A 20,615-nucleotide genomic window follows, 5' to 3' on the forward strand; every position below is an offset into this window, starting at 1 on the left:
AGTCAATAAAATTCATCAAGGCAAAGACTGAAAAATAAATTAATGGATTAAAGACATAGTAAGTTGTTAAAATCTTTCGATATTGCTTAAAGTACAATTTTTACTGCAAAAAATAAAATATCAAGGTAGCTGAATTCAGATGTGACCTCATGTCAGAGTATTATAATTTCAGGGCAAAACATTTAAAAATGTACATTAGGTTTCATGTACAACTTAAATGCTTAAATTGAGAAATATATGAAAGTTACATAGGTGTCTTGATCCCTCAAGTATTTCATTATAGCTATTTCTACTTCATAGACTTCCCAATAGTGGCTCCCTAAGGCAAAGATGCCTGTCTGCCATATACACTATGAGCTATAAGAGTGGGGATGGCTTAAGTTCTCTCCCCCTTCTGGAGACATAGGGTGAAATCCTGGCCCCACTGAAGTCAATGGCAAAATTGACATCATTGGCATCAATGGGGCCAGAATTTCACTCAATTTCACTTCTGAGGAACCCTGGGAATGAGAATGGTAGATGACATTCCCAGCTCGAGCATGCACAATCCCCTAATGCTGCTTCAGACCTTTTTCTTTCAGGGCACTTATAAACCTATTTTCTACAAAAGAAAATCTTTGTATTATTGCCCTGTACCTGCATATTACTTTTAAAAAAATCACACACCTGCCACGGAGAGAATACTTTTCTCGGTACCTTTGACTCAACTAAATCCACAATGGTAATTAGTAATGGAATGGTATGCATGACTATTAAAGACTTCTTTTCCCATAAAGGAGAGGCAGCATGAAACAGTGCCGGTACTTGTTCAAATGTGTTGCTACTACACGGTTGTTTGACATCACTAAGTGGCTTCAGTCAGCTTTGCCCACTGTTGGACTTGCTCTCAACAGGAAAGCAAATGAAAGGACAAGAAAGCCCTGCCTCCTGCTGCTATCTTTGAACCTCACTTCACACTGGGAAAATTGCTGCTCTTGCTAATTTACAATGAAGTAGACTGTTCAGTTCTGGCACCCTTACACTAAGTAATACCTTATTAAAGGATTCTGTTCATACTGAACCATGAGTCATTTATTCACTCTTAAATAACAGGTGCACAGTTGGAAGCCTAAAAAGACTTCCTAATTTCTGCTGAGACACCTTCGTTTTTCTTCTATTGAGGTATATTTTTGGGGTGGTGGCAAAGAGAGAAGAAGAAGAGAAGACATTCTCCAGGACATAGTAGTATTCTTAGCTAGTGAGAAGACTATCCAGTCTAGTCTGGAAGCTTAAAATGATTCAGCTAAATTGCACTCTCAATATATAAGGGTATGCAGTGACAGATGTCTCCGGAGACAAGTACTCACGATAATACAACATTTACCTTAAACATATCAAATAAAAAAATTATCCACCCAAATGCAACCTGTGTCTTGTAACCCATCATAACCAAAGAGTGAAGAGAATTACTGTTGGGGGATTAAATAATTAATGCACCACACATATTTTCAATTTTTTGTGCAGAAAAAAAGTTTTTGCTGAAACATTGCTGCAGTTCCGCCTTTTGCCCACCAGAGGGCACCGTGGCAAAAGAACACAGCAGCAGCTCCCAGTCAACTAAAGAAGAGAAAGAGCCTGCCTTCTTTGCAGTGCCTGCCAGGTGAGGTCAGGGGCTCATAAGAGCTAGTGGGGGAGGACAGACTGGTGCAGGGGCTGAATGGGATTGAAGGCGCAGGGCCACGGGGGGAGGCTGAGTGGGAGCACAGACACACATGGGGACACGAGGAGGGGGTGCAAGGCCACAGGGTGATGGGGGGAGTGGGACACATATGGAGAGGGGTGCAAGAACACGTGGGATGCAGGAACTCAAGGGGACAGGGGCAGATGTGCCTGACTGAAATGGAGAGACTAGGGGTCAGCCAGGGTCTGCACGGGGGAAACTCCCTAACAATCCCTCCCTGCCCCCCCCAAAAACTTGTTCCATATTTTTCCCACCCATACTCAACACTCCTCCATGTTCACACCCAGGCTCCTTCCCAGCAATTTACTTCCCTCTCCCTCAGCTCCTCCGTTACCCCTAACTCCCCCAAAGCCTTTGCACTGCTTCTGAGGGGTGTGGGAAATACAGTTCTGTATTGCACTTTAAATGAATTACTACTCAGAGTTCTGTATTAATGTGCCTAGTGAGGAATCTATTTGTCAAAAGAACGTTTCCTGAATCTTATTTGTTGTTTGTATTGTTAGACATACTTGTTCACAGGTATTTTGAAATAAATGACCAAAAATAAACGAAACTGGTGTGATTATATTGTATTATTCTGACAAATAAAATAGGGAGAATTTTAAAATATTGTGCACAGAACTTTTAATTTTTTGGCGCAGAATTTCCCCCAGGAGTAGAAGAATGGTTTAGACCATTGGTTCTCAAACTTTTGTACTGGTGACCCCTTTCACATAGCAAGCCTCCAAGCACGACCCCCCCTTATAAATTAAAAACACTTTTTAATGTATTTAACATCATTATAAAAGCAGGAGGCAAAGCGGGGTGGAGGTGGAGGCTGGCAGGAAAAACCTCACGACCGCCTGAGGGGTCCCGATCTCCAGTTTGAGAACACCTGGTTTACAGCCACTGTTTGTTTTGATGAATACCCTTCCCTTGGTTTCAGTAGCAAAGGGACAAGAGGAGGTGTAATTAATTATTTTCTCATCTCATAGATAATGCTGTGAGTCTGTCACAGATTCCGTGACTTTCCCTGACCTCCATGACTTTTGCAGTGGCTGGTACTGGCTCAGGGGCTGCCTGAGCCAGCCAGGCCTTGGGCCAGCAGCAGCAATTTGGGTGTGTGGGAGGGGGCTCTGGACTAGGGACAGGGGGTTGGGGGCTGCAGGGGATGCTTACCTCGGGGTGGGGGGGCTCCTGGCTCCCACTGGCATGGCCCTCCTGCAGATCCTAGGTGGCAGAGGGGTCTCTGCGCTGCCAGTGCCAACAGGCCCTGCCCCCGCAGCTCCCATTGGCTGTGGTTCCCAGCGAATGGGAGCTGCAGCAGCTGGCACCTGTGGCGGAAGCAGCAGAGCCCTGCCCTGGCCCCTGCCTCCGCCGCCTCCTCCAAACTGCCTCCACCCATACCAGTGGGGGTCCCGGGCCACGCGCCATGGCAGGTACGTCTTGAATTAATCTGTTTTGTGATTTAAATATTAAGCACTTCAGTAAGTAATGACAGATTTCAGAGTAACAGCCGTGTTAGTCTGTATTCGCAAAAAGAAAAGGAGTACTTGTGGCACCTTAGAGACTAACCAATTTATTTGGGCGTAAGCTTTTGTGAGCTACAGCTCACTTCATCGGATGCATACTGTGGAAAATACAGAAGATGTTCTTTTACATACAAACCATGAAAAAATGGGTGTTTACCACTACAAAAGGTTTTCTCTCCCCTCAGCCCACTCTCCTGCTGGTAATAGCTTATCTAAAGTGATCACTCTCCTTACAATGTGTATGATAATCAAGGTGGGCCATTTAAAGCACAAATCCAGGGTTTAACAAGAATGTCTGAGGAATGGGGGGGGGGGAAAGGGGAAATAGATTCTATGTGGACTCCTCCTGAAGGTTGAGACAGCAGACTGGACTTCTACATAGAGTGCTTCCGCCGACGTGCACGGGCTGAAATTGTGGAAAAGCAGCATCACTTGCCCCACAACCTCAGCCGTGCAGAACACAATGCCATCCACAGCCTCAGAAACAACTCTGACATCATAATCAAAAAGGCTGACAAAGGAGGTGCTGTTGTCATCATGAATAGGTCGGAATATGAACAAGAGGCTGCTCGGCAGCTCTCCAACACCACTTTCTACAAGCCATTACCCTCTGATCCCACTGAGAGTTACCAAAAGAAACTACACCATTTGCTCAAGAAACTCCCTGAAAAAGCACAAGATCAAATCCGCACAGACACACCCCTGGAACCTCAACCTGGGATATTCTATCTACTACCCAAGATCCATAAACCTGGAAATCCTGGGCGCCCCATCATCTCAGGCATTGGCACCCTGACAGCAGGATTGTCCGGCTATGTAGACTCCAGCACTCCCAGCTACCTTCGAGACACCACTGACTTCCTGAGGAAACTACAATCCATCGGGGATCTTCCTGATAACACCATCCTGGCCACTATGGATGTTGAAGCCCTCTACACCAACATTCCACACAAAGATGGACTACAAGCCGTCAAGAACACTATCCCCGATAATGTCACGGCTAACTTGACTAAACTTGGTGGCTGAACTTTGTGACTTTGTCCTTACCCATAACTATTTTACATTTGGATACAATGTATACCTTCAAATCAGCGGCACTGCTATGGGTACCCGCATGGCCCCACAGTATGCCAACATTTTTATGGCTGACTTAGAACAACGCTTCCTCAGCTCTCGTCCCCTAACGCCCCTACTCTACTTGAGCTATATTGATGACATCTTCATCATCTGGACCCATGGAAAAGAAGCCCTTGAGGAATTCCACCATGATTTCAACAATTTCCATCCCACCATCAACCTCAGCCTGGACCAGTCCACACAAAAGATCCACTTCCTGGACACTACAGTGCTAATAAACTATGGTCACATAAACAACACCCTATACTGAAAACCTACTGACCGCTATTCCTACCTACATGCCTCCAGCTTTCACCCTGACCACACCACACGATCCATTGTCTACAGCCAAGCTCTGCGATACAACCGCATTTGCTCCAACCCCTCAGACAAACACAAGATCTCTATCAAGCATTCTTACAACTACAATACCCACCTGCGGAAGTGAAGAAACAGATTGATAGAGCCAGAAGAGTTCCCAGAAGTCACCTACTACAGGACAGGCCTAACAAAGAAAATAACAGAACACCACTAGCCGTCACCTTTAGCCCCCAACTAAAACCCCTCCAACGCATTACTAAGGATCTACAACCTATCCTGAAGGATGACCCAACACTCTCACAAATCTTAGGAGACAGGCCAGTCCTTGCCTACAGACAGTTCCCCAACCTGAAGCGAATACTCACCAGCAACCACATACCACACAACAGAACCACTAACCCAGGAACCTACTATCCTTGCAAAAAAGCCCATTGCCAACTGTGCCCACATATCTATTCAGGGGACACCATCACAGGGCCTAATAACATCAGCCACACTATCAGAGGCTCGTTCACCTGCGCATCTACCAATGTGATATATGCCATCATGTGCCAGCAATGCCCCTCTGCCATGTACATTGGGCAAACTGGACAGTCTCTACGTAAAAGAATAAATGGACACAAATCAGATGTCAAGAATTATAACATTCATAAACCAGTCAGAGAACACTTCAATCTCTCTGGTCACGCGATTACAGACATGAAAGTTGCGATATTACAACAGAAAAACTTCAAAACCAGACTCCAGCGAGAGACTGTTGAATTGGAATTCATTTGCAAATTGGATACAATTAACTTAAGCTTGAATAGAGACTGGGAGTATCAAGTGGAGTGCCCCAAGGGTCAGTCCTGGGGCCGGTTTTGTTCAATATCTTCATTAATGATCTGGAGGATGGTGTGGATTGCACTCTCAGCAAATTTGCGGATGATACTAAACTAGGAGGAGTGGTAGATACGCTGGAGGGATAGGATACAGAAGGACCTAGACAAATTGGAGGATTGGGCCAAAAGAAATCTGATGAGGTTCAATAAGGATAAGTGCAGGGTCCTGCACTTAGGACGGAAGAACCCAATGCACAGCTACAGATTAGGGACCGAATGGCTAGGCAGCAGTTCTGCGGAAAAGGACCTAGGGGTGACAGTGGACGAGAAGCTGGATATGAGTCAGCAGTGTGCCCTTGTTGCCAAGAAGGCCAATGGCATTTTGGGATGTATAAGTAGGGGCATAGCGAGCAGATCGAGGGACGTGATCGTTCCCCTCTATTCGACATTGGTGAGGCCTCATCTGGAGTACTGTGTCCAGTTTTGGGCCCCACACTTCAAGAAGGATGTGGATAAATTGGAGAGAGTCCAGCAAAGGGCAACAAAAATGATTAGGGGACTGGAACACATGAGTTATGAGGAGAGGCTGAGGGAGCTGGGATTGTTTAGCCTGCAGAAGAGAAGAATGAGGGGGGATTTGATAGCTGCTTTCAACTATCTGAAAGGGGGTTCCAAAGAGGATGACTCTAGACTGTTCTCAATGGTAGCAGATGACAGAACGAGGAGTAATGGTCTCAAGTTGCAGTGGGGGAGGTTTAGATTGGATATTAGGAAAAACTTTTTCACTAAGAGGGTGGTGAAACACTGGAATGCGTTACCTAGGGAGGTGGTAGAATCTCCTTCCTTAGAGGTTTTTAAGGTCAGGCTTGACAAAGCCCTGGCTGGGATGATTTAACTGGGAATTGGTCCTGCTTCGAGCAGGGGGTTGGACTAGATGACCTTCTGGGGTCCCTTCCAACCCTGATATTCTATGATTCTATGGGAGTGGCTCAGTCATTATGCAAGGTAACCTATTTCCCCTTATTTTTTCCTCCCTCCCCCCCAGATTGTATGTATAAGAACATCTTCTGTATTTTCCACAGTATGCATCCGATGAAGTGAGCTGTAGCTCACGAAAGCTTATGCTCAAATAAATTGGTTAGTCTCTAAGGTGCCACAAGTACTCCTTTTCTTTTTTCAGTAAGTAAGTCATCAATCCTTTTGCTTTTGTTTGGCTTCTTCTTCAGGGCCAAAGGCATCTGGTGTCAGATTTGCTATTTGTTATTTTTTGCTGCTTCAGTGAAAGATTGGTGGCAAAGTCTCTTCCTTCCATGACTTAATCTGTTTGCTAGTCTCCTTCACTGAAATCACTGCAGTTCAGACCTCTGACTCACAGTTTAGGATCAGTAGACATCTACTCATTACAGAAAACAGCACACTATCTTTGTTTTGCATGCTGGTTCGGGCAGAAGTATTGTGCCCAACGCAGGCACAACAACCGCTGAAAGCACTGCTATAGCACATGCACAAATGACTTCAGCTCCATCCTTTTAAAGGGCATTGCTTGTCTGGACCAGCCAAGCTCTGCTAACCAGATTGGAAGAGAAGAGGTATTGGCTCCGCCTCTTCTGGATGGATGGCAGGCCGGCCAAATCCAAGGGGATAAACTTCCCTTACCCCTCTTTTCTACCGTGCCCATTCCATTAACACCCATGCAATGCAACTCACAATTTAACCCCTGGTTATACATAGGGCAGTGAAGAATAATTCCGTTTTCTGAATTTTCCAACAAGCAATTTCCATTGTTAGTAATTGTTTGTTCCTATCTTGAGTGTGCTTAAGTTAATTTCACATGTAGTGCACAAGATTTTTGAGAAGAAGGTTGCCAGAAGACAGCCTTAAGATGTTCTCTACTATAGTTTGTGTTAATTGCGTTTTCTGGCACTCTGTTCCCCTCACCACTAAGAATTATTTTTGTTCCTACATTAGAAGCAACACTGCATCACCAAGAATAGAGAGTAACAGTTTCTTAGCCTTCTTTTAGATTGAGAGCTGGATGAAAGATGCCTATGCTATATATTTCAGATTAAAAGGTCACAGTAGCAGCAGGGAGAAGGAATGCACTTCTGTTTCTTCTCCTCACATTTCTATTGTTGAGCTACTATATCCTCTGAATTTTACCCAGTGAAAGTTTCTTATTAGCATTTGGTCAGGAACAATTACCCTTTTCTATTTGATCCACAGAAACCTGATCTCACCACATATTTTAGGTAGTTCCCATGGATACTAAATGGTTTCTCATTTTTTATACTGACTCACTTTTGTGATGCAGTCATACTGAACCAAATCCTGCGAAGTGCTGAGCCCGTCACCATCTACTGTTAAAATCCCACAGAAGATGCCAGTGCCCAGGATCTCTCCCCCATGGGTCTCACTATTTTTGGAGTAAGTACAGACACAAAACATAACTCTTTGAAACACCTACCTTTGGCCATTGCAAGGACAGTGGACTAGCATGACAAGGTGGGTAAGTAGTATCTTTTACTGGACCAACTTCTGTTGGTGAGAGAAACAAGCTATCATGTCATTTGTTCAGCCTCTAAAGAGAAATGCCATGTTTGCCAGTTCAGCCATTGTTAATTTTTTTCCTCTTTTCTACTCTGTTTTCTTTTGGAAAGGTTTCTCTTTCTCTTGTAGTCTAGTTATCTGGGACTTCTGCATTTTTGTTTTTTCAGTCACAAAAAAGGAGTGAAATTACATGTGAAAGTACAACTAAAGGACGCAGCAAAAGTGTCAGCTATAAACTGAGAAGACACTGCTACAAGCCTACAAACACTGAACAAAACTAGTTGACACTATTTACAAGTGGCCAAACAATACGAATACTTGAACTCCACTTTGGTGAGGATGCAGCTTTAATTTATTCTTATGTTTAATAGACTGTCCATTTTATTTTATTTCCCCTCTTACTTACAGGGTGGTTTTGGAGGATTCCTCTAACAAAACATTCACAGGTCTATTTTTCAGCCTCTATTTTTTAATTCAGATTAATTTGATGTAGTGTATCTCAAACTGATAGTTTCTTTAAGCTATTGTCTGTTTGGGGTGGGGGAGGGGAAGAAGAGAGACTTGTTACCTTGCACATCTATGAGCATAAAGTAGCAAAGTTAGAGAGATGCTGAGCAAGGAGCAGTAGCAATTGCTCAGTCAGGTGCCCCTCCCTGAGTCTTGCTGGTGGTCTACAGGTAATCTGGCACTAGTCTAGAGCGGGTCTTCATAGCGCTAGCCAATCAACCGGATATGACCCTGGCATCAAGATAAGGAATGTACCCTACCACACTGTTTGATAAGGTTTGGCATATAGTAGCCAGCTATATTCTTACAGGGCTAGGTATGACAGAAGGCAGTGTGGAGACAAAGACAATCTGTGGTCCTGGCCTCCACTCAGTCCCCCCATTCATCCCAGCTCCCCATATTTTGAAGGTCAAATCTCATACAACTCCCCATGAGCCAAATTCCGACCCTTCCTACCACATGGAAGAACCCATAAATCAACTTCTCAGTTCAAAATCAGTGTCCCTGTTCCCATGCAGGAATAACACAGGGGAGGGGAAGAATCAGGTTCTTAATTTGGATGATTGATTCAGTTAATAATGGTCAATTTAGCATGTTTGGTTTGTAGGGGGAGTAAAATGTATTTATTTATTTATTTGTTACTGAAATGGACAGAATTCACACTTTCCTTTACAGGAAACAGCACCAAAAACTTAAATAATGAAAACTAAGTACTTTGTTTTGCATTATCTTGCTTTCTAACAAGAATTTGTACAGTATTCACAAACAGACTTTAACAGACAAAAAGGGTTTCTGCCAAAGCATTTGGATATGGCTGATCAAATATACACATTGGCTGTCTCATATAAAGACTACAGCCCCACCTTGCGTCCCAATACATTGTCTACAACCAGCCATCAATTTCAACAGTCCTGGGTTTCTAGTTAATTTAAAACTAATCTCCAAGTAAAGTAATCCCAGATTCATAGGTTAGCAGCCTAACTATGGAACCATCCTTCCTGCCCATCAATAAAAGTGATTATACCGATATACATGACCTAAATACATCATATAGTTTTTGTATATTTTCTGCACTGCATCATTTCTGCTAGTGATATGGGGAAAGAGTTTCGACTTACATTTCAGAGCACTAAACGCCAGTTCATAGGATGAGCGCTGGGAACATTCATCTTTAAAATCTGGTAGGGATGGCACTAGTTCATTACCATACCTTACCAATATTTTATCCTGAGGCTTTTCATTACGAATGCCTTGAAAAATTTTAGCTGCATTTATGTATACAGAGTCTTGATAGCCATTGTTCTCAATCAGACTTGCTGTACTCTTTTCAGTAGGCTCTCTCTCATTTGATATTGCCATTTCCTGGAAATTTGAAATGTCACTTGACAACAAGAAGTTACTTTTTGAACTTGGCATTCTTTCCCTGTTGCTTTGTCAGCACAATAAGATTTGAGAAATCAGAATCCCACTGTCTCTGCAAAAAAAAGAAAAATCTGTATTAAAATTAAGTTAAAAATCAGTTTTCAGTTTCATTAAACTGTTTCTCTTCATTTTTATGGTTTTTAATAGAAATACTTAAAATTTCTGATCTAGGCTACAAACCTGTAAAAATGAATACATGTGCTTAACTTTGACACATATTCAACTTTATCCAATGTGAAAGTCAAAATGTTATTATTTTAAAAAATACAAGTTACTTTTATAAATAAATAAATGCAGACAAAATTACCTTATAATAACCATGGTTCTTTGAAATAGGTTGTCCACATGGATTCCAAGATCTGCCCTCATTCCTTGCTTCTACAGAGTCCTAATCCTGTGAAATTCTGTATTGGTGAAGGAATTGAGAGATGGCTGGGCCTGCTCCAACCTTCACATCCTGGGATAGGGGTGTGCAAGGACACTCAGGAAGCAGGAGTGGTCCCTATGGGCACTGGGCTTGTGCAGCTGTGGCTCACGCACACCCAAGATCTATTTTGGCTGACAGTTTCCATAGGGACCAAACCTGCATGATAAGGATATGTCTACACAGCAATCAATGGGAAGCCACACATCCCCTTTGCAAATAGGAGCAGCTCATAGCATGCTTGCAGATCAGTGTTTAGCAGACAATCAGAGAGCCTGCAGGGTTTTCAGCTGAGACTGATCAGAAGAAGCTTTTTGCAAAGAGAGCTACTTTCTGGTCACAAGAGCACAGCCAAATTTTAGTGCACGCTGCTTGGGTGCCCCTGCACATACAGCCCTGGGGAGGGGGCAGAAAGTGGAGCAGGGATTAAGTACTCCCAGATCAGCATGGCTGGAGGAAGATGACCCCCAATACCCCAGCTTCTCCTCCTCCCTGCAGGGGCATGCCTCTGGTCCCCGCTCTGCTCACTGGCTCCCTCTAACCTCCCTATGGCTGCGTGTGCAGGAGCGCCCAGGTAGCCCACTGTCTGAGCTGTGAGTGGGAGCTAGCCCCAAAACCTCCCTGGAGCCTCCTACGGCATTGGCTCCAGCTCCTCTTCACTGCAGCGCTGAGCTTGCCCAGAGCAGAGAGCAAAGCAACAGCTAGAAAGCGACCCCCAACATCCTGGCAGCTGGGAGCCATTCCTCTCCCAGCTGTGCTGAGCCCTACAGGGCAACCGCTTCTTCTTGCTCTGCTTTCTGCCCACCCTTCCTTGGGCTGCATGTGCAGAGACAGCCAGGCAGCGTGCACTGTGGGGCAGTGAGTGGGAGCCAGCTTAAAGCTTCCCTATAGCCTCCCAGGTATCCCTTATTCCTGTACATGCACCAGTAAAGTCAGCTAAGCTCACAAGAAGCCCTATTCAATCACTTTAATAGAGAGAGAGGGGCGGCTTTTCAGTTAATTTCTCTAGTCCAACAGCTATTCTTAGTCCTATTATCTAACTTCCTATAACACCTTTGAGGACTATCTTATATTTATATTTGTCTGAATTAAGTATTTTCAAGTTTACTGGGGGGGAATGAATTTGTTTCACCAATATAAAAGTCTCCTTGTACCATGAACACTGAGGCATATATTCCTACACAAAAGCCACCTCTGTAGTTCCCCAAGATGGTGTCCAGCAGTATTATCGTTTGATATTTTTCTTAGGAAACTGGGTGGGCAGTAGAATTTTCCCGCAGTGCAACACATTCATAAGGCTAGAGTGTTGACATGAGGCAGGAGAGGGAGAGGAAAAGAACACAAGGCACTCTGGGATAGGGTTACTTTGACTCAGCTCTGTGCATTGCACCGTGGGTAACAGAGCCCTAGGCTCAAGCACAAGTCAGAAAATCCTTAACCTAGGGTTAAAAGGCACCGTAGACAATCAAGCCCACAGTTCCCTGATATGGGTCTGCTGACTTGGGAACCACTAACCCAAGACTTATATTGCTGTATAGACATATTGGAGCGTCCTTGCACACCCCTGTAAGACCGAAGAAGTAAGGAAGCAGGGCAGGACATGGAATCCATGTGGACAACATATTTCAAAGAACCGCAGTTTCTGTAAGTAACTATTGTTTGAATGATCATCATCATGGATTCCACTCCTTGTGACTAAGGCCATGTCTACACTGTACTGCATCTGGTGAAGACACTATATGCCAACAGGGCAAGAGAGCTCTACCGTCAGCATAAAAAAAATCCCACCTCCGTGAACAGCAGAAGCTATGTCAGCGGGAGAACACAAGCACTTATGTTGATGTAACTTATGTCACTCGGGGGGTGGGGAGGTTATTCACACCCTCAAGACATGTAAATTATGCCAACAGAGGCTGCAGTGTAGACACAGCCTAACAAGCAGCTTGGATGTGGGGGTCTAAGAGTCCTATTTAAATAATGATTTTGGGACACCTCTACCAAACCAGGCAGCCAATCTGGAAGCCTCTATTAAAGAGGTGTGGCTAGAGCTCCATGTGGATGCCCTACAGATTTCAGAAACAGGGGTCAGTCTTCAAACAGGCAGAGAGGCTGCCTAGCTTTAGTGGAATGTGTTCTAATGTGGCTAGGTAGATCGGACCTGTCTAAGCCCTGGTCTACACTACGAGTTTAGGTCGAATTTAGCAGCATTAGATAGATTTAATCCTGCACCCGTCCATACGACGAAGCCATTTACTTCAATTTTAAGAGCTCTTTAAGTCGATTTCTGTACTCCTCCCCCGACAAGGGGATTAGCTCTGAAATCGACCTCGCCGGGTAGAACTTGGGGTAGTGTGGTCACAATTTGAGGGCATTGGCCTCCGGGAGCTATCCCAGAGTTCTCCATTATGATCGCTCTGGACAGTGCTCTCAACTCAGATGCACTGGCCAGGTAGACAGGAAAAGGCCCACGAACTTTTGAATCTCATTTCCTGTTTGGCCAGAGTGGCAAGCTGCAGGTGAGTGCAGATCTCATCAGCAGAGGTGACCATGATGCAGTCCCAAAATTGCAAAAGAGCTCCAGCATGGACCCAATGGGAGGTACGAGATCTGATCACTGTATGGGGAGACGAATTCATGCTATCAGAACTTTGTTCCAAAAGACGAAATGCCCAAACATTTGAAAAAAATCTCCAAGGGCATGAAGGACAGAGGCTATAACAGGGATCTGCAGCAGTGCCGCGTGAAACTTAAGGAGCTCAGGCAAGCCTACCAAAAAAACACCAGAGAGGCAAACGGCCGCTCAGGGTCAGAGACCCAGACATGTCGCTTCTATGATGAGCTGCATGCCATTCTAGGGGGTACAGCCACCACTACCCCACCCCTGTGCTTTGACTCCATCAATGAATTATCACGCAACAGGGTTGTGCATATTGGGGATGAGGAAGATGATGACGAGGAGGAGGTTGAAGATAGCGCACAGCAAGCAAGCAGAGAAACCGTTTTCCCCGAGAGCCAGGAACTGTTTCTCACCCTGGACCTGGAGCCAGTACCCTCCAAACCGACCCAAGGTGGGCTCCCAGACCCGCCAGGCAGAGAAGGGACCTCTGGTGAGCGTACCTTTGTAAATATAAGACACGATTTAAAAGCAAGCATATTTAATGATTAATTTGCGGCCAGTACAGGTACTGGAAAAGTCTGTTAACGTGTCTGGGGATGGAGCGGAAATCCTCCAGGGACATCTCCATGAAGCTCCCCTGGAGGTACTCTAAAAGCCTTTGCAGAAGGTTTCTGGGGAGAGCAGCCTTATTCTGTTCTCCATGGTAGGACACTTTACCACGCCATGCTAATAGCAAGTAATCTGGTATCATTGCATGACAAAGCCTGGCAGTATATGGTCCCAGTGTTTGCTGGCATTCAAGCAACATCCGTTCTTTATCTCTCTGTGTTATCCTCAGGAGAGTGATACCCTATTTCAACCAGGTGACCGTGAATGATAATTTTATTCAGGGGACATTCAGAGGTGCTGTTCCTGCTGGGCTGTTTGCCTGTGGCTGAAAAGAAATCTTCCCCGCTGTTAGCCACACGGTGGGGGGAGGAGTGAAGTGATCATCCCAGAGAATTGGGTGGGTGGGGGTGGTTTAGTTGGGTTTGTGCTGCACGTTAACCCGAAAACCGCAGCCCCTCCTTTTAAATTGCCAACCAATTTTAAATGGCCAACCCAACGACTGTTTGGTATGGGAAATGCTGGTGCTGCTGTTTGAAACCATTCCCATATGTTATGAAGGTTAAAGAAGCCAAAAGACTGTGGCTTACCATGGCTGCCTGCAACCCGAATTCTACTGCTCACCGGCCCTGCCTGTGTGATCTCTCACACTAAACCGGTAGCCCCTCAAGACGCAAAATGCGACCTTGTACCGAATACACATGTGCTATGTAATGTTAACAGCAAGGTTCACCCTGAAAGAGTCTACCCATTGTTCTCTAAAATGTGTCTTTTTAAACGACTACTCTCCCTTTTTTTTCCTCCTGCAGCTGCAAATGTTTCAACGCTCACACTATCATCTCCTTCCCAGAAGGTAGTGAAGATTAGAAGGTGAAAAAAAAGCACTCGCGATGAAATGTTCTCTGAGCTCATGCAGTCCTCCCACACTGAAAGAGCCCAGCAGAATGCGTGGAGGCAGACAATGTTAGAGGCCAGGAATGCACAATATGAATGCGAGAACAGGTGGCGTGTTGAAGATAATAAGTGGCGGGCTGAAGATGGTAGGTGGCATCAGCTTGCTGACAGAAGGCAAGAGTCAATGCTGAAGCTACTGGAGGATCAAACAGATATGCTCCAGCATATGGTTGAGGCGCAGGAAAGGCAGCATGAACACAGACCACCACTACAGCCCCTGTGTAACCAACCGCCTTCCATCCCAAGTTCCATAGCCTCCTTACTCAGACGCCCAAGAACACGGTGTGGGGGCCTCCAAGCACCCAGCCACTCCACCCCAGAGGACTGCCTAAGCAACAGAAGGCTGGCATTCAATAAGTTTTAAAGTGCAGCATGGCCTTGTCCTTCCCTCCTCCCTCACCCCTCCCGGGCTACCTTGGCAGTTATCCCCCTATTTGTGTGATGAATTAATAAAAAATGCATGAATTTGAAGCAACAATGACTTTATTGCCTCTGCAAGCGGTGATCGAAGGGGGGAGGGGAGGGTGGTTATCTTATAGAAAAGTAGAGTGAACCAAGGGGCGGGGGGTTTCATCAAGGAGAAAAAAAAAACAGAACTTTCACACCGTAGCCTGGCCAGTCATTAAACTGATTTTCAAAGCTTCTCTGATGCGCAGCACTTCCTGCTGTGCTCTTCAACCGCTCTGGCGTCTGGCTCCGAGTAATCAGCGGCCAGGCGATTTGCCTCAACCTCCCACCCCGCCACAAACATCTCTCCCTTACTCTCACAGATAGCGTGGAATGCACAGCAAGCAGTAATAACAATGGGAATATTGGTTTCGCTGAGGTCTAAGCGAGTCAGTAAACTGCACCAGCACGCTTTTAAACGTCCAAATACATATTCTACCACCATTCTGCACTTGCTCAGCCTATAGTTGAGCAGCTCCTGACTACTGTCCAGGGTGCCTGTGTATGGCTTCATGAGCCAGGGCATTAAGGGGTGGGCTGGGTCCCCAAGGATAAACTATAGGCATTTCAACATACCCAACAGTTATTTTCTGGTCTGGGAAGAAAGTCCCTTGCTGCAGCTGTTGAAACAGACCAGAGTTCCTGAAGATGCAAGCGTCATGTACCTTTCCCGGCCATCCCACGCTGATGTTGGTGAAACGTCTCTTGTGATCCACCAGTGCGTGCAGCACCATTGAAAAGTACCCCTTGCGGTTTATGTACTGGCTGCCTTGGTGCTCCGGTGCCACGATAGGGATATGGGTTCTGTCTATCGCCCCACCACAGTCAGGGAATCCCACTGCAGCAAAGCCATCCACTATGAGCTGCACATTTCCCAGAGTCACTACCCTTAGTAGCAGCAGCTCAGTGATTGCGTTGGCTACGTGGATCACAGCAGCCCCCACAGTAGATTTGCCCACTCCAAATTGATTCCCGACTGACAGATAGCTGTCTAGCTTTGCAAGCTTCCACAGGGCTATCGCCACTCGCTCGTGAACTGTGAGGGCTGCTCTCATCTTGGTATTCTGGCGCTTCAGGGCAGGGGAAAGCAAGTCACAAAGTTCCATGAAAGTGCCCTTGCGCATGCGAAAGTTTCACAGCCATTGGGAATTGTCCCAGACTTGCAACACTATGCAGTTGCACCAGTCTGTGCTTGTTTCCCGGGCCCAGAATCGGCATTCCATAGCATGAACCTGCCCCGTTACCACCATGATGTCCACATTGCAGGGGCCCATACTTTGAGAGAAGTCTGTGTCCATGTCTTCATCACTCTTCTCACCGTGCTGCTGTCGCCTACTCGCCTTCTTTTGCTGGTTCTGGCCAGCCAAGAGCATCCAGGAGACGACGAGGACGTCTACCAGTCATAATGCACCATCTGCTAGCACAAGGCAATGAGCTGCTGCTGTGTAGCAATGCAGTCCCGCGCCTGCCAGCACCCAGGAGTCATACGGTGATGGTGAGCTGAGCGGGCTCCATGCTTGCCGTGGTATGGCGTCTGCACGGGTAACCCAGGAAAAAAGGCGCGAAAAGGTCTGCCGTTGCTTTCACAGAGGAAGGGAGGGAGGGAGGAGGGGATGTACCCAGAACCACCTGCGACAATGTTTTTTGCCCCATCAGTCATTGGGATCTCAACCCAGATAACTATCCATAGTGCAACGCTCGGCAAGTCGACGCTAGCCTTGGTACTGTAGATGCACTCCGCCGACTTAATGGTCTTAAGTGGGGACATACACAATTGACTGTATAAAATCAATTTCTAAAAATTCGACTTCTATAAAGTCAACCTAATTTCATAGCATAGACATAGCCTAATTCATAACACATTCTTACACATCTGGAGACTCATTTTGATAACCCCTGAGGATATTGCCTGACGTGTCACCCTCTCTGCTTAGATGTTTCTAATTTTTTTTTCTTCCTGTAAATGGAAAGATCATGCTCTTACTCAAGTGTGTGAAGCTTAGTTTTGCCAGAGATTGAGTGGGACTTAGGAAAGAAAACTGAGGGTGATCCATTGATTTAAGTGAAAATCTGAAGAAAAAAAACATCATAGCCAGCAACTTGGTGTGAGGCCTATCAGTCACCATCTCTTTATGGAACAGCATGTAAGGTCAACCAGGCATAAGGGCTTGAATTTCCCCTACCCTGTGAGCAGATGTTATAGCTACTAAAAAAGGCAGTCTTCATAGACAAGTGGTAAAAAGAGCTCAGAAGGGGGTCTTATTAAGCCAGCTAACACCATGTTGAGATATGAGGAAGAAAGGGAATCCCAGAATAAGAGAAAACAGAAATGAGACCTTTGAGGAATTTAGCAACTATACAGTAGAAAAATAAGGTATGACCGGACCCTCAATTGGAGAATTATGCACAGATATTGCTGGTAAGTGTATTCTTAGGGAGCTGAAGGACAGTCCTGAATGTTTTAGAGTTAGCAAATAGTCCGGAACAGCAGAAACGGGTTTTTCCAAGGGAGACAGGTGACATTATACCCCAATAGAAAGTCTCTTCTATTTTGCTCTATAAGTTTCCAGAAAAATTTGTATTAGATTATGTATCAATATGTTCTTGATCTCAGCTGAACAGCTTCTTCCAGTGGCAGTTAACACATCTGACAGCATGGATGCTGGCTGAATGATGCTTGATCCAGGTGTAAGATCTGACCTTCATTTTGTTAAGTCACATTTGGTAAAAACATGTTGGAAACAAAGCTGATAGCTTCACTAGATCTGAGTACCAGAACTGCCTGGACCCGTTTGGGACTACCATGACCATGAAGGCTGAATCTTGACTGAGAGCCCTTGGTCATGGGTGGCGGGTATCATAGGCTGCGGGAGGCTGTGCCTCCCCAAACAGCCTGGTGTGGCCCTACCCACACTCCATTCCCAGGTCCTCTCCTGCAGTTCCTGGTGCTCTGCTCTGGCCGGTTGGGGCTGGAGCTGGCTGGCCTGCTGCAGGGATTCGGGGGGCTGGCACTGGGGCCACACTGCCTTCCCGGCACTTGGACTGTGTCACACGGCTCACCAGGGCTGGGGGCCACAGTGGGGATGCACTGGGCTCCTGGTGGGGGGGGGGGGGGGCAGCTAAAGAAAGGGGGAGGAACCTTGGGCAGAAGGGGAGGGGCCAGGGGCTAGCCTCACCCAACGGCTGGGTCACCAGCTGCCTATGCCCTTGGTACTAACAGGATCGGCACGTAGGCACATGAACCCCAGTCTGCACAAAAGAGGACAGCATCTGACAGGGTGCCTAGGCCCAAACCCCTCTCTGAAGCTAAACACAGGACACTTATTATCCTCATCTGTGGATCTTCAAGATGGAGTCCTTCAGAGTCCACTCATGCCTGTCAACTTGATGGGAGGGAATTTTAAAACCCTGGAAGACACATAGTGACTAGTGTGATCTGATGACTGCACCAATCCTAGAGACAAACGGCTTCTCAGCAGAGCAGTGATGACTATGTTCCTCTTTCTGTTGACATAATGCATAGCTGTGATGTTTTCTGCCATCACTTGGCTACGGATCTTTGCAACAAGGGGAGGAATGCCATGCATGCTAGATGACATAGGGCTCAGCTATTTACATGAAGTTGAGCGTGGGTGGGGAGGGAAGAGTCAGACCTTGTGTTGCAAAATGGTAAAAAGTGCTTCTTCTCTTAAATGGGGAGCTGATCTTTACCAACATTTTGGTAGGATGTGGTGCAGCAAAGAGGTACTCAGGTGAAAGAACACTTTCACATGGGCAACAATCTAACAGAGGATTTTCACGGGACCTTCACTTTCATGTCCACATGGTATTTGCTTGGCAGATACAGTAACTCCTCACTTAACATTGTAGTTATGTTCCTGAAAAATGCTACTTTAAGCGAAACGATGTTAAGCTAATCCAATTTCCCCATAACAATTAATGTAAATAGGGGTAGTTAGATTCCAGGTAATTTTGTTAAGTTTTAAACAAACAATTTAATACTGTACACAGCAATGATGATTGTGAAGCTTGGTTGAGGTGGTGGATTCAGAGGGTGGGATATTTCCCAGGGAATGCCTTACTGCTAAATGATGAACTTGCACTCAGCTGAGCCCTCAATGGTTAACACATTGTTGTTAACGTAGCCTCACACTCTACAAGGCAGCATGAATGGAGGGAGGAGAGACAGCATGGCAGTGGCTGAAAACATTCCCTGTAGAAACTGAATGTGAAAATGAACCCATGGGGTGGGGGTGGGGGTGCATGTGTGAGAGAGACAGAGACACACACTCTGTGTGTGTGTGTGTGTGTGTGTCAGAGAGAGGGGAAGAGACACGCATATTTCCCCTTTAAGTACGCTGACCCCACTCCAAGTACACTGTCTTTTTAAGTGGAGCAGCAAGTTGAGACAGCAGCTGCTGCCAGCAAGCTCCCTCTATCCTGAGCCCTGTCCTGCCCCAACCCCACCCCCCCACTCTGTGGAGATAAGGTACAGAAGCAGTGGACAGGAGCAGGGGGAGGACACCCTGACATTAGCAACTCTCTTTCCCCCACCCCCTGAACAGCAAGCAGAAGGCTCCCAGGAGCAGCTCCAAGGCAGAGGGCAGAAGCAGCAAACAGCAGTGGGGGAAGGGACAGCTGAACTGCCCGGCAATTGATAGCCTGCTGGGCGACTTCCACACAGGGAACTTAGGGGGGCTGCCAATCCACCCTGGTTCCTAGCTCCAACAGGCTGCTCTTTCTGCAAGCAGTAGACAAAGCAGGCGGCTACCAAACAATGCTATCAGGGAGCATTGCGCAACTTTAAACAACCACGTTTTCTAATTGATCAACGACGTAACAACGTTAACCAGGACAACATTAAGCGAGGAGTTACTGCAACCACTTTGTATAGCGTATGGGTGAAGTGCAAAAGTCTGCAATGCTGTGCAACATTGCTGCAGAAGAACACACGACCTACAAATCTGAGACATGCTCTTATAGACATCTCAAGTTGAGCTTGCAGATCATTTAAGAGACTTACTATCCAACTACGATGTGGACCCCTCCCCCATGGTATATACGTTCCTGTTGACCTCAGCTCTAACACAGCACCTATGAATGATATACCTTGGGTCAATAAAAGTGTAGATTTCTCTCAGCTGATCTTGAGCCCCAGTGTGGTACAGAGCTGTCAGCTCTCATAAATGGAATGTTGCCTTTTCGGAAGATATTCACCAGATCAGCCAGTCATCAATGTATGGGTATAACTGAATATTGTGTCTTGTTAAATGGGTTTTGATGACCACTAAATGCTTGGTGAATACCACAGGTGCCGACTTTCCAAAGTGCCAGGGGGTGGGGTGGGGGAGGGGGCTTGACCCCCGGCTCTGCCCCAGGCCCCGCCCCCACTCCACCCCTTCTCCCAAGGCCCCACCCCACCTCTTCCAGCCCCATCTCCTCCCCCAAGTGCACCATGTCCTTGTTCCTCCACCCTGCCTCCAGAGCCTCCCACACGTCACGGAACAGCTGACTGCAGCGGACAGGTGGCACAAGGAAGGAGGGGAGGCAATGATTGGCTTGGCACAGCCTGTCAATGGGCAGAAAGCACTGGGGGGGAGGT

The 20,615-nt window shown here is 46.2% G+C and overlaps 1 protein-coding gene across 9 annotated transcripts in view; it reads right to left on the reverse strand.

Annotated features, from left to right (window-relative positions):
- Positions 1–20,615, reverse strand: part of NSUN7 (NOP2/Sun RNA methyltransferase family member 7) — a 75,926-nt gene that overhangs the window by 47,146 nt on the left and 8,165 nt on the right. For 7 of the 9 annotated variants that reach the window (XR_012158685.1, XM_073342200.1, XM_073342199.1 and 4 more), the window contains one exon: positions 9,662–10,017. Coding sequence is in view for 6 of the 9 variants with exons in the window: in XM_073342200.1 (XP_073198301.1) it covers positions 9,662–9,959 (298 nt within the window). In the remaining 3 variants the exon portion in view is untranslated. Of the gene's footprint in view, positions 1–2,878; positions 2,899–9,661; positions 10,018–20,615 lie in introns of those variants that run through there. The other 2 variants (XM_073342205.1, XM_073342203.1) reach the window with 2 other exon arrangements.

Source organism: Lepidochelys kempii, chromosome 4 (genome assembly GCF_965140265.1).
Source record: "Lepidochelys kempii isolate rLepKem1 chromosome 4, rLepKem1.hap2, whole genome shotgun sequence".
In the NCBI taxonomy this organism is placed as follows: Eukaryota; Metazoa; Chordata; order Testudines; family Cheloniidae; genus Lepidochelys; species Lepidochelys kempii.